The 14163-nt window shown below is 45.6% G+C and overlaps 2 protein-coding genes across 2 annotated transcripts in view; both read left to right on the plus strand.

Annotated features, from left to right (window-relative positions):
* The first annotated feature begins 2126 nt into the window (after positions 1–2126).
* On the plus strand, positions 2127–2516 carry LOC108580506 (cytochrome c oxidase subunit NDUFA4). Its single transcript, XM_031652476.1, has one exon. It carries the CDS (start codon positions 2127–2129, stop codon positions 2373–2375), a length of 249 nt encoding a protein of 82 aa, XP_031508336.1. The 3' UTR covers positions 2376–2516.
* Positions 2517–4487: 1971 nt separating this feature from the next.
* The window catches only part of NMT2 (N-myristoyltransferase 2), a 61452-nt gene continuing 51776 nt past the window's right edge, over positions 4488–14163 (plus strand). Inside the window, exon 1 of the mRNA XM_031651933.1 lies at positions 4488–4708. Within this exon, the coding sequence (XP_031507793.1) occupies positions 4599–4708 (110 nt within the window). The 5' untranslated portion in view covers positions 4488–4598. The remainder of the gene's footprint in view (positions 4709–14163) is intronic.

A 14163-nucleotide genomic window follows, 5' to 3' on the forward strand; every position in this document is an offset into this window, starting at 1 on the left:
AGGGCATATGGAGGGCCTGGAGAGGCTTAGGTCAGACCTAAGACCAGAGGTACGGTGAGGTTATGGTGTGGAAGGCCTTGAACACCAACCTAGGGGGATTTGACTTGATGTAGAAGGCAACTGGGAGTCACGTCATTTCTAAGTCAGGGAATGAACATGCTCCGATTGCTATGGAAGAATTTTCCAAGCAACGCTATTGAAAAGAGGGATAGAACTTGGATGCAGGGAGATACAGCATCTGGAGGCTGCTGCAGCCCTTGGCATGTATACAGCTGGCACTCACCTCTGCCCCTCCTTTGTTTCCTCCTACCTTTCCTGATTTTCCTCTATCTCCTTCCTCTTCTTTACCTACTGCCCTCACTTTCTTCACCAGTTACTTTCTCCTCCATCCTTTCTTCCAGAAAGGGACAGAAGCTCTAATCGTGGACAGACTAGAACAGATCCTTTTGCCTCCTTTAGTATTTCTACTTCGAGTAAAAATGTCCAGTGAGAGTGTACTTCCGGAATATATTATCCTTATCAATCAAAGAACTAATGAACTTTGGCAATAAACTATCCGGTGATGTACTTGTGGGGAAAGCCTGAACACATTTAAGGAGTTTGGCGAGCAGTGCAGTTTCAAGGTGACCCTATTTATAGAATGGAGGCACCTTGTAGCTCCTAAATGAACACATACTTCCAATCTGCTGTGGCATCATTCCGGTTCCTCTAGAATTTTCCTTGGCATCACCCGCAAGCCCCAACTTGTCCTATGGGGACAAGACACAGACTCACCAACTGTGAAATTCTGAAAGGCAGCTGATCTGCAATACTCACTGTGGCACCAACCTGCTGGTTTGAACAAGTATGAAAACCTTTTAGCAGAATACCAAGCAACAGGAAGTGAAAATTACCCTCACAGTGACCACGAGAAAAGCTTCTCCAATGCACAGTTGCAAAAGGTGCAGGGTAGTTATAGGGTTCCTCAAAAATTAAAAAGAAATGGAGTCACTTAAAAAATAAAATAAAATCCAGCCAAACACGACTCTAAAGCAAACTAGCTAGCAGGAATAGCCAGTGTATCCCAAAAGCAAGGGGCTTTGCTTTTGTGAACCCGGAATAGAAAGTACAAACTAATGGTTTGGCCTGAGTCTTTTTCAGACATACCCAGGTATACAGATAGTGATCGTGATAGTAATAAAATGAGGGTCTTTAAGGATTTCTTTCCTTTTTTTTTTTTTTTTTGAGACAGTCTTTCTCTGTCACCCAGGCTGGAGTGCAGTAGTGCGATCTCGGCTCACTGTAAGCTCCGCCTCCTCGGTTCACGCCATTCTCCTGCCTCAGCCTCCCGAGCAGCTGGGACTACAGGTGGCCACCACCACTCCCGGCTAATTTTTTGTATCTTTGGTAGAGACAGGTTTTCACCATGTTAGCCAGGATGGTCTCGATCTCCTGACCTTGTGATCCACCTGCCTCAGCCTCCCAAAGTGCTGGGATTACAGGCGTGAGCCACTGTGCCCGGCCTAAGGATTTCTTTTGGTCTTTGTTTTTCTGTATGTTGATTAGTTATTACTGCATAATAAAACACTCTAGGCTGGGCACAGTGGCTCACGCCTATAATCCCAGCACTTTGGGAGGCTGAGGAGGGTGGATCACTTGAGGTCAGGAGTTCAAGACCAGGCTGGCCAATACAGCGAAACCCCGTCTCTACTAAAAATACAAAAATTAGCCAGTGTGGTGGTGGGCACCTGTAATCCCAGCTACTCGGGGGGCTGAGGCAGGAGAATCTCTTGAACCTGGGAAGCAGAGGTTGCAGTGAGCCAAGATTGTGCCATGGCACTCCAGCCTGGGCAACAAGAGTGAAACTCTGTCTCAAACAAAAACAAAACAAACAAACAAAAAACGTGGTTAGAATAGTACATTTTATGTTGTATGTATTTTACCAAAATTAAAAAAGAAGTCAAAATAGTTTAAATAAAACAAGACCAATTATATGACTATAGTCTTACATCTGTAGTAGGAATGGGCCAAGCAGAATACAAAATTCCCAAAGGCCTTTTAAAATACACTGGTGAGATACTACTTAGCCCAGGGCCTGGTGGCTAGGCTGGTTCTCTCCTTTCCAATTAGAGGTCTCTGCCGCTAACATGCTCCACCAGATCATCGGTCAGGCTAAGAAGCATCCAAGCTTGATCCCCCTCTTAGTATTTATTGGAGCTGGAGGTACTGGAGCAGGACTGTATCTCTTGCGTCTGGCATTGTTCAATCCGGATGTTAGTTGGGACGGAAAGAATCACCCAGATCCCTGGAACAAACTGGGTCCCGATGATCAATACAAGTTCTACTCAATGAATGTGGATCACAGCAAACTGAAGAACGAAGGTCCAGACTTCTAAATGAAATGTTTCACTACAAAGCTGCTTTAGACCGAAGGTCTTCCAGAATTCATCCGCACAATTTTCCACTTCACTAGGAAATATTTCTCCTCTAAATGAATGAAATCATGTTGATGTAACCTATTGGAGATTACACTGATTAATAAATAACTGAAACTTGAAAAAATAATACACTGGAAGTCATTCTACAGTGATCCCATCCACCAAATAAACTTCAGATATAAGACGCTGGAAGATGCCACTTGGTTCCGGTTCTCCAAACTCTGGAATTAAGCCAGGGAAAGAAGTAAAAATGTTTAGAAACATAGTGTTTCTATACAGGACGGTAGGATTTAGGAAGGCCCAGGGTCATCTGTAAACTTTTCCCTCCTTCCAAAGATTAATGCTGTAAAACATTTGTATTAAATAATACTTCAATCCAGTACTGTACCGACGTCTGGACCAACTTCTTTCTGTTCTGGGGAACAGATGTTCCCTGTTTATCATTGTCTTCTAGTGTTTCACTGGGTTTTGATGCCCTCATTTTATTTCTCCAGGATTATTTGTTTTCTTATTCTTTTTTAGAGCAGTTCTTAGTCAAAACTTCCTGAAAATTCAAATAAATATGTTTGCTGAGTTTCCTTTGCCTTAAGTTTTAAAAACTCTTTTAGAGAACCCTTCTGGCAGGTTACAGTGGCTGATCTGATTGATAAGCTTGCTCCTGGCCAGTTTCCTGTTGGTTACCCGACCCAGCTACGGGTTCTCCAACAACCCATGTTGGTAGAGATGAGCTGCAGGAACCTCACTCATCTGTATTTGCTTTTATCCTAAAGTTTCACAGAGGTGACATGACATTTTGCCTCACAAAGAGTTGCAATTGTTAAAGGCAATATTGTATTTCCTTTTGTGTTTTGGCCCCATTTGCCCTTCTTACAGAATTTTAGTTGTGTCAACGCCAAACAGCTGATGGACTTTGAAATCGCTCTGCAATTTTCATCTTTTGATACTTCTAGCTCATTGCGTTTTAAAAACTTAGTCTCCCTTGGGGAAAAAAGCCATAGAATGCTCCTAGTATCTTCTGCAAATAAAGGACCCACACCAAAAAATTCAGGCTCTTTAAAGTCTCATATTCCTCACTGAGCGGGTTCTGACGACTGTCTTTGCAAAACCACCGCAGAGACTTCCGGTGGCCTGGCAGCACCTTTGAACAAGATCATCTCAGCAAAGCAAAGGACAGGGCTGCTCTGTACAGAATGCAATAGCAAATAAGCAAGGCTGAACTTCACCGGCCTTCTATTTGGCAATACTACAGAGTGCCTCCCTTCCCTCTTCTGAGAGAGACAGAGGACGATTTCAGCGCAGAAGGCCGTGCGCGTTCGCTTGGAAATCTAGGTCATAACCTTGACTTTGGGAAAGCCAGGGTGGCCTACCTGAAACTGTCCAATCCCCCGGCATCGTGGACACGTCCCCATGTCCCTCAAGATGTCTGTTCTGGTCTGAGCCGTCCGTAGTGTCCAGGAAAAGCACGGGTAGCTCAAGAATTTCTCTGTCAAGAGTTTTAGTGCTGCAAGCCTGGTGGGGACAGGGCGGTGGGAGGGTTTGAAATACTGTTTTGACTTTGAATTTGATTTTATAATGTATTAGATGGATAGATGCGAAATGGATTGTTAACATGTATGTGGAGGGGCGGGAAGAGCTTCTGGAAAGCCTCAGCCCTGAGTGCCTACTCCTGAGTGGGAAAATCCCCTGCACGGGTTGGGAGCGCTCCCTAAGTCGTCCGGAAGTAAAATCGCATGGCCTGTGTTCCAAAAATGCCGCCACTCAGGATGTCAAGTCTGCAGGTTTCCAGCCTTGAGAGCCCAGCCCCAGGCAGAGGCACCGCGCAGGCCTGGATATACAGGACTCGCCCTGCGCAGGGCTGGCCTCGGTGGGCAGGGTTGGAGCTGGCGGGGCGGGGCAGGGTAGGGCGGGGCCAGCTGGGAGGGGCGGGGCGGGGTTAGAGGGCGGGATTGAGGCCGGCCGGGCGGGGAGAGGCGGGGCTGGAGGGGGGGGACGAGGGGGGGGGCGGGGTTCAAGAGCGGGATTGAAGCCCGTGGGGCAGGGCGGGGCCGGCGGGGCGGGGCGCGGCGCCAAGGCTCCGACTCCAAGCAGTACGGCGGGCGGCACTAGAGGGAGCTGCGGCCGCGCCCGCCCCGCCGCGCCGGCCCGGCCCCGAGCGCCGCCTCCCCAGCCAGCGCCGCCGCGATGGCGGAGGACAGCGAGTCTGCGGCCAGCCAGCAGAGCCTGGAACTGGACGACCAGGACACGTGCGGGATAGACGGAGACAATGAGGAGGAGATGGAGCACGCCAAAGGGTAGGGGCGGCGCGCGGGCGGACCGGGAGCTACAGGGCGGGGACCGCGCGCGCCAGGGTCTCTCGCTCGGGGGCTGGCTCCCAGGAATGGGGGCTCTTCGGCCGCTCCGCCCCGCGATGGCTTCTCCGCGGCGGGGAGCCCGTGGTGAGGTCCGGGGCTCGCGGGAGAGGACAGTGCGCGGGGAGGCGAGGCCCGGGGTGGGCGGGGAGGCTGGGGCCCGGGCGGGGACCGGCGACGCTACTGTCACCTGCCGTGCGCCCCCGGCCGGCCTCGCCCATCCCCGCCGGCGGCCTGGCCCAGGAGGCGCGTGTTGCCCTCGCCCGCGGGTGGCTCCGGTGGGCTCCGAGGAGAGGCGCGACGCCCTGCCCTTTGTGGCGGCCGTAGCCTGGGGTAGGAGGTCGCCCTCTTCTGCCCCCTGCCATCCTTGTTAAGTCCCTTCAGACCCCCTCTCCACGGCCGCCACCCAAAAAGAATGGGCAAAGACGTGGGTGGAGCGGCATGGAGGTGCCCCTGGTGGTGTCGGGGCTGCGGGCGGCGAACTGCGCAAAGTTCTGGCGCGGAGGGGGTCCCGGGCCCGGCCCCTGCTGGGGATACTGGGCTTTGCACCGCCTTGCGTGTCCCTACAGCTTTTCAGAGCAGGGCCGATCCCCTGAGCCGGGCTCTCGCTGACCTGGCCGCATCCCATTTGCAAAGCTAGTATTTGATCTCCAAAACTCGATGCACCAAGCATTTTCACACTTGATCGGGTTTCTTAATCCTTTGCCTTTGCCCCCGAACCCTACAGACTTGATTTGCTCTTCTGTTGGAGAAAAGGATTGCTTCAGGTGAAGGCTGGTGTTGATGCTCTCTTTTTAGAGGCAGTGGGTCATTTTACATAAAAACTGGTGTCCTTTTAAAGTGCTGTTTGCATTACCCTTTTACCCTATTGGATTCAAACTATGCGCTGGCACAGAGCGGTTCTTGCTACACCCTTAGAAGTGAGATTTTTCGAACCATGGTGAGTGATGGAGAAGTGGGTCAGCTTAAAAAACATGATAGGGAGGCCTGAGTCACAGATGGTTTACTCAGTTCGTAGAGAGACTCTTGAAATGATTGATCATTGAAAGTGGAAATCATTTGCATTCTACTTGTTTACTTTAAGATTTATTAAAGAAAGGGACTTTTTACTGACCTTTAATTCATTATAAAATATTAACAAGAAATCAAGGAAAAGAAAAGCCGACTATGTGCATCTCCCATTTGCAGGTTGTTTTTATTTTTGCCGTGAATACTTCAGTGGCGTCTGCAAGTATCGAATGTTCGAGTCTAGAATATTTTTTTTTTTTTTTTAAAGAGAGGAAAGGAAATTGCGCAGAAATCTGAACCTGAACTCTGTTTATGCAGGGATAGAAACGTACTTGTGATAGATAGCTAAATACAAATATGTTTTTGAAACGGTAGTTCTAGTGCCAGAAATGGGCCCAGGTGCAGATGCAAGCTGACGGATTAACTTAAGTACCTGTATTGTCTTTCTGGAGAGACCCTGGATTTTTATCTTCTCTGCTGTAATTCCTGTTTATTGTTCCTCCTTTGATTGATATTCTGGGTTGGGGGCTTGATTAGGACTTCTTTGCCTACACTGTTGAGAATGTCCCTGGTACAAAGAATTCCTCATCTGTGTGCCCATTGATCTGAGCCTGTCCCCTGACACCTTTCAAGCAGCTAAAGTTCCCAGAGTAGCACCCAGAGGCATCTCTGCTGCCTTCAGAAGTTTTCAGTTTTGTATATCAGCACATTCATTATATGTTAGAAAGTTTATCAAAATTTAGAGATGCCGCGTGTACTGAAATGTTTAAACCAAGAGCAGATACCACGTTAATAGCTTCTAGTGGGAAAAGATTAACATAATAGATGTATTGTACTCTATTTAAATGTAAGGAGATTAGGAAAACTCCAAATGACTGCTCTCCTTGGATTGCCTGTTTGGATTTGAATTTAGACAATGTGTGCCAAATTTGGGGGAGTAAATGTGTTTTATTTGGCTCATGTACTGACGATATCGCAGTAGAAACCTAGGTTTTCTTTAAGTAGCTCAAGTTTGTAAATGTTAAAATTTCAAAGACTCTTTTTCTGTCCTTGGCCTCTTCATTCCCATCAGTTTAAATAAATAACAAATAATGAGCCTTTGGATGAATCAGTAAGAACATGTTTCACCTTTTAAAGGCAGTTTGTCAATTTGAGGCCACCAGGCAGCGGCCAGTGCAGAGCGGTAATTTACTGAATAGTACCCTTGTGGCCTGAAAGAATTCATTTACCCCACCACTCAGTATAATGTATTTACTAGTCGTTTTAGACATACTAAATTGAAACTAGAGCCTCAAATAAAAGGAAAATACCCAATTAGAGTCTTGTTGTGCTCCAGAATGTAAGTATGTAAATATGTAAAACTGCATATGCTTTTATTTTATTTTCATGGAATTTTCTTCATGGACTAAAAAGGGTATTTCATTTTATAAATAATGCTAAGAGTCCATGAATGAAATATCAGATGTTTTATGTTTAATTAAAAGCAATGGTGTAACTGTTATAAAATACTTGTCTCACTGTCTTTATATCTTGTTTTTCATGGAAAATGTACTTTTTTTTTTTTGACGGAGTCTTGCTCTGTCACCCAGACTGGAGTGGTGCAATCTCGGCTCACTACAACCTCTGCCTCCTGGATTCAAGCAATTCTCCTGTCTCAGCCTCCTGAGTAGCTGGGATTACAGGCGCGTGCCACCACGCCCAGCTAATTTTTGTGTTTTTAGTAGAGATGCGGTTTCACCATGTTGGTCAGGCTGGTCTGGAACTCCTGATCTCAGGTGATCTGCCTGCCTCGGCCTCCCGAAGTGCTGGGATTACAGGTGTGAGCCAGTGTAAAGAGTTAAATGTACTCTTTAACTTTTTGGTCCACCCAAGCATGAAAGTGGCAAACCACTATAAAAATTTCATGAATTACAAAGAACATGGGGGAAGGAGGGATTGTCAGTTTTAATGAGACTATATTCAGACAAGTATAATTTTATTATTTTCAAACAATATGCGGCAATTAGAATCAGGCTAATAGAGGATTGCCTAAAGAGATCTTTATATAACTTGCTTTAACACATGATTTGCAATTAGAATTAGGGAGTAGGTCTTTATATAGAGCTTGAAGGAGCCTGGAAAGACTTTCTACATAGATAAAAATTAACCTCAGTCCAGCTATATGAATTATTAGAAATAGTCCAGATTACTGAAGATTTCTGTTCTGCTATGGGTGGCAGTGGTATGAAAGAGGTGATGTGGAGGATGATTTTTTTTTTTTTTTTTGAGATGGAGTTTTGCTCTTGTCGCCCAGGCTGGAGTGCAATGGTGCAATTTTGGTGCACTGCAACCTCCGCCTCCCGGGTTCAAGCAATTCTCCTGCCTCAGCCTCCTGAGTAGCTGGGATTACAGGCATGCATCACCACAGCCAGCTAATTTTGTGTTTTTAGTAGAGACGGGGTTTTACCATGTTGGTCAGGCTGTTCTCAAACTCCTGACCTCAGGTGATCCCCCAGCCTCAGCCTCCCAGAGTGCTGAGATTACAGGCGTGCACCACCACACCCGGCTAATTTTGTATTTTTAGTAGAGATGGGTTTTTACCATGTTGGTCAGGCTGGTCTTGAACTCCGGACCTCAGGTGATGCCCCTGCCTTGGCCTCCCAAAGTGCTGGGATTACAGGCCATGGCACCCGGCCTGGAGGATGAATTTCCTGGGAGCTTTCACGGTTGGATCTGAGGTTAAGATGCTCAAGGATCTTTAATACTTCCCTCATTTTGCTGTGTTCTTGCCTTCTGTTACTTTCTTCTGAAGGGCTTTGGGGACATTGAGGACAGGGCAAATTGTTGAAGAATCGTTTGGAACCCACTGTCTTCTTCTCGCTGTCCTTTTGATGTCGGGCTTCTCCGTTTATGAAATACATTTGGTATTGATCATGATCTCTTACTGAGCTAATGTTATTGTCCATTGTTGGAGATGGAGTCAAATAAAATTCGTGTTGAACTTTGGTAACAAAACCAAATCTCTCCCCTTGCTTTACCAACAGTGACTTACGGAGTGCATATACGTCCTGGAAAAATAGATGTTTCTCATAGCTTTCCATTAAGAGAGCTTTTCCCTCAATATTCACTGGAAGCAGCTACTAAGAAGATTTATATAGGAACCAAAATAAACATAGATTATAAGTATGTCTTTGTTGGCAGATACATGACTAAATTAGTCCCTGGGGTAGACATGAAATAGTTTTAGTATTTAAGGGTTAATATGTTTTTAAGAGTTCTTTTTCTTAGAAAGATTGAAGACCTGGTATTGGACAAAGATGAAAACTTTGGAATTCTTTTAACAAAGAACATAACCTATCTTCTACCATCCCCAATTTAGGGGGGTTAAAAAAAAAAGGAAGTTCTTCTTTGGGTACTATGTTGTTGTATCCGACTTTATCTGTCTATTGTTGAAATTGAGTTGGGAACTTCCCCTTTGTCAGCTGTGTGCTATCAGCGGGAAAACGCAAAAACATATTATGACTTGCAATAGGTTTTTCTTTTGGAAAATTTAGGGATAACTCAAAGCTGCCCTTTCTGAAATTTGATCTGTTGTCAACTGTATAAATCTAAATGGAAAAATGGATTAACAACGGTCTTCGCCTGAGGGACTTCCTCAAATGAAGAACTGCGGTTTGAAATGGTCAAGTATCTGCTAAGACTTGCATCTGAATGGGTGATGTCACCCTTTGGCCCAGAACAAACTTTTTCCAGGGTTGTCTAAATATAGCACACATACTTTGCCATCTTTGTTTATTAGCACAAATGTACGCTATACATCTATACTAGTTAAAATCACTTTATTTTAACAGAACCAAGTACTACTCCAAGTTCAAGAAATTGATTGTTGTTTCATTTGAAAACATGTTAATGACTTTTTAAAAATATGCTTATTCAAAAATCAAACGATAGGGCCAGGTATGGTGGCTCATGCCTGTCATCCCAGTTCTTTGGGAAGCCAAGGCGGAGGATCGCTTGAGGCCAAGAGTTCCAGATCAACCTGGGCAACATAGCAAGACCCTATCTCTACAAACTAAAAAATGAGCTAGACATGGTGGTGCATGTGTATAGTTCCAGCTACATGAGAGGCTGAGATGGGAGAATTGCTTCAGCCCAGAGAGCTGTGATCGCACTACTGTATTCCAGCCTGGGCAACAGGATGAGACTCTGTCTAAAAATATACATATATATATATCTTACATGTATATATTTATATATATCACATATATAGATATCAAATATATAAATATATAAATATCAAATATATAGAGGTATGTAAATATCAAATAGAGATATATAATATCAAATGCATAGAAATATATAAATCAAATATATATATAAATCAAATATATATATATCAAACAATAAGGTATATAACGTAGAGTGAAAGTCCCTGGTCACCTTATTTCCCAGAGATGTCACCACTGACGCTTCTATTAACTCAGTTTTTGTTTTTGTTTTTTTTTTTGAGACGGAGTTCTGCTCACCCAGGCCAAGGAGTGCAGTGGCCAGATCTCAGCTCACTGCAGTTCACTTCCTGGGTTCACACCATTCCTCTGCCTCAGCCCCCAGTAGCTGGGATTATAGGCGCCTCGGGCCACCTCACCAAGTTAGTTTTTGTATTTTTTTTGAGACGGAGTTTGCTCTGCAGCTGGCTGGAGGCAGTGGCTGATCTCAGCTCACTGCAGCTCCGGGCCTCCGGTTCTGGCCATTCTCCTGCCTTTAGCCTCGAGTAGCTGGGGGACTACAGGCGCCACCACGCCCGGGCCAGTTTTGTATTTTTAGTAGAGAGACGGGTTTCACCTGTTAACCAGATGGTCTCGATCTCCTGACCGATCTGACCTGCCTCTGCCTCCCAAAAGTTGGGATTACAGGTTTGAGCCACCGTGACCCGGCCAGTTTTTTGTATTTTTTAGTAGAGACGGGGTTTCACCGTGTTAGCCAGGATGGTCTCGATCTCCTGACCTCGTGATCCGCCCGTCTCGGCCTCCCAAAGTGCTGGGATTACAGGCGTGAGCCACCGCGCCCGGCCAACTCAGTTTTTAATATGTGTGTGTGTTTAGCATCACTGGGATCTTACCGTACCTGGTGCATTTGTTACCGTGTATCTTTTACTGTTACTGTTGTCTGCTGGCACTTTCTGGGGTGATAGTAATCCAGTTGGGCAGTCATCAACACATGGAGGACTTGCATGTGACAATTGTGACTGAGGAGCTGAGTGTTTTTATTTTACTTGAATTAATTTAAATTTAAATAGCTCCATGTGACTAGTGGCTATCATATTGGACAGCTCAGATCATATTCAGTCTTTGAATTTTGTTTGTAAGCTTTCTTGGTACTCAAAAATTTCTGTGTTTTATTTCCTGTCTTTGGCAGACTATGTCTAGTTTTCATTCTTTTTTTCTTCTGTAGATTATCTGATGCTTTTTTTTTTTTTTGAGACAAGGTCTCACTCTGTCGCCTGGGCTGGAGTGCAGTGGCACAATCTCAGCTCACTACAGCCTTGACCTTCTGGACTCAAGTGATCCTCCCACCTTAGCCTCTCAAGTAGCTAGGACTACAGGCACATGCCACCACACCGGGCTAATTTTTGTATTTTTGTAGAGACAGGGTCTCACTATGTTGTCTAGGCTGGTCTTGAACTCCTGAGCTCAAGCAATTCACCCACCTCGGTCTCCCAAAGTGCTGGGACTACAGGTGTGAGCCACCGTGCCTGGCGATCTGTACATTTTGAGCAAGCATGTTTTCATCCATTATCCATATCAAAGAATTAACCACTATTTAAAATATTCTACCATCTCTCAAGAAAAAACGGGTAGGATATTTTGACTTCTTTTCATTTCCTGGGTTTTACTGAAATAACCTGGAATTGTAATTATTTTATTTTTGCCCTTGTGTCACTAGAGACTTTTTTCTTAACTATTACATGATGTTTCACATCCCTGTTAACAAAAATGTTTTAGACTTTCCTGACAGCTCTACTGTTTTTATGGGTTTCATTGTGCCTTATAAAACACATCCTCCCGGCCAGGCGTGGTGGCTCATGCCTGTAATCCCAGCACTTTGGGAGGCCGAGGTGGGCAGATCACCTGAGGTCAGGAGTTCGAGACCAGCCTGGACAACATGGTGAAACGCCATCAATACTAAAAATACAGAAAAAAAGTTAGCCAGGTGTGGTCACGGGCGCATGTAATCCCAGCTACTCAGGAGGCTGAGGCAAGCAGGAGAATGGCTTGAACCCGGGAGGTGGAGGTTGCAGTGAGTCGAGAGCGCACCATTGCACTCCAGCCTGGGCCACAGAGCAAGACTCTGTCTCAAAAAAATAAAAGTAAAAAATAAAACGCATCCTCTCTTTTTTTTCTTTAAGAGCATTCTCATATGATTTTTTTCTTAGAGTGTATGGATGATATATTTTGAGTTCTTGCATGTCTCAAAATGCCATTCTTTTCCCCTCCCACATAATGCATAGCCTGGGTGTGCATGTGACTCTATGATAACAATCATTTTCCTTGAAACTCCATAAACGTTGGTTTAATATCTTCCACCATTTACTGGTACAGATGTTGTTTTCTTGTTTTGTTTTTGATTTTTGAGGCAGAGTCTTGCTCTGTCACCCAGGCCAGGCTGGTCTCAAACTCCTGACCTCGACCTCAGGTGATCCAACCGCCTCGGTTCCCCAAAGTGCTGGGACTACAGGTGTGAGCCACTGTGCCTGACCAGATGCTGTTTTCTCTTCTTCTCTTTCTTTTCTAGGTAACCTTATTCTTTTTGTCTGTTTTAACTTGTTTTCAGTCTGGAAGCTTCTGCCTTTTTTTCCCCTGTTCTATGACCAAAGGGTTTCCATGTCCTTTGACATGCTGGGATCGCCTTTCCTTTTTTTTTTTTTTTAAATTTTATTTTTATTTTTTTGGAGACGGAGTCTCACTCTGTTGCCCAGGCCGGAGTGCAGTGTCATGATCTTGGCTCTCTGCAACCTCCACCTCCCGCGTTCAACAATTCTCCTGCCTCAGCCTCCCGAGTAGCCAGGATTACAGGCATGCACTACCACGCCCAGCTAATTTTTGTATTTTTAGTAGAGATGGGGTTTCACCATGTTGGCCGGGCTGGTCTTGAACTCCTGACCTCAGGTGATCTCCCCACCCCAGCCTCCCAAAGTGCTGGGATTACAGGCATGAGCCACCAAGCCTGGCACCTTTCCTTTAGTACCTAAACAAAATGGCCCAAGCTGATACATGTTCATGGGGGTTTCTTGGGGTCTTAAGTTTTCATGGTCCTCAAGCACACCCACACTGCAGCCAGTTTACCCCATCACTGGGCTCCTTGTGCCTGTGTGTCCTTAGTGTGCTCTTTTTGTTCAACGTTTGACCTTGGGTGGAACATGGTTATCTTCAGTTCTGTGTCTCTCACCACCCTCCTCCCAAGAATCACTAAAATCCAGCTATTGTGTACAGCATTTGCTGAAGCATTTTTGGCTCATGGGGAGGGAGGGAGGTCTGATTATAGAGTAGCGCAGAAAACAACTTTGAATTCAGTGTCAGACATCGTTGTTCACCAACAGGAATGTTACTGCCCACGCATTTCTGTGGGCCATGGCTTCCTCTGCTTCTGAGAGTGTCTCCTGATCTTTCTTCTCCTCTTCTCTAAATTCAAGATCAGCCCAAATATCCTTTCTTTCATGAAGCCTTCCGCAGTCACTATGACCGAAGGCGTTGACCCCTGTCAGAGGCCCTCTGCCTCTTAGTGAGTGTATCCGTCCCATGACATCTTTCCCAGTTGCTATCACTTTATCTCCCCAGCCCTCCACTTGGGCAGACCCTCGTTCTCCTGAGCCAAGCTGTGGCTCCAAGAGGTGAGTGCCTTGTCCGCAATCGCAAATGGGGAACGTGGGTCTTTGCGTCTGTTGCTTAGTGTGTGTGTAGCATCTACCAACCAGCTGGAGTAAAAGATTTTGTTTCGCTAGGTGCAGTGGCTCACGCCTGTAATTCCCGCACTTTGGGAGGCCAGGGCGGGTGAATCACCTGAGTTCAGAAGTTCTAGAGCAGCCTGGGCTACATGCTGAAACCCCATCTCTACTGAAAATACAAAAATTAGTCCGGCGTGATGGCGGGCACCTGTAATCCCAGCTACTCGGGAGGCTGAGGCAGAACTGCTTGAACCTGGGAGATGGAGATCACTTTATAAGCACACACTGCAGTGAGCCGAGATTGTACCACTGTACTTCAGTGAGCCTGGGCGACAGAGTGAGACTCTGTCTCAAGAAAACAAACACACAAACAAGCAAGTTTTATTTAAATATACAATAGGTTATCTGAAAATAAAGTATGGCTGGACTTTATTAGAATTAGACATTAGAAAGTCAAGTACCCAAGGTC

This window comes from Papio anubis, chromosome 11 (genome assembly GCF_008728515.1).
Source record: "Papio anubis isolate 15944 chromosome 11, Panubis1.0, whole genome shotgun sequence".
Classification (NCBI taxonomy): Eukaryota; Metazoa; Chordata; class Mammalia; order Primates; family Cercopithecidae; genus Papio; species Papio anubis.

Excerpts from the sequence above, each read along its gene's own strand:
- LOC108580506 (XM_031652476.1), top strand. The coding sequence starts at position 2,127 with ATGCTCCACCAGATCATCGGTCAGGCTAAGAAGCATCCAAGCTTGATC.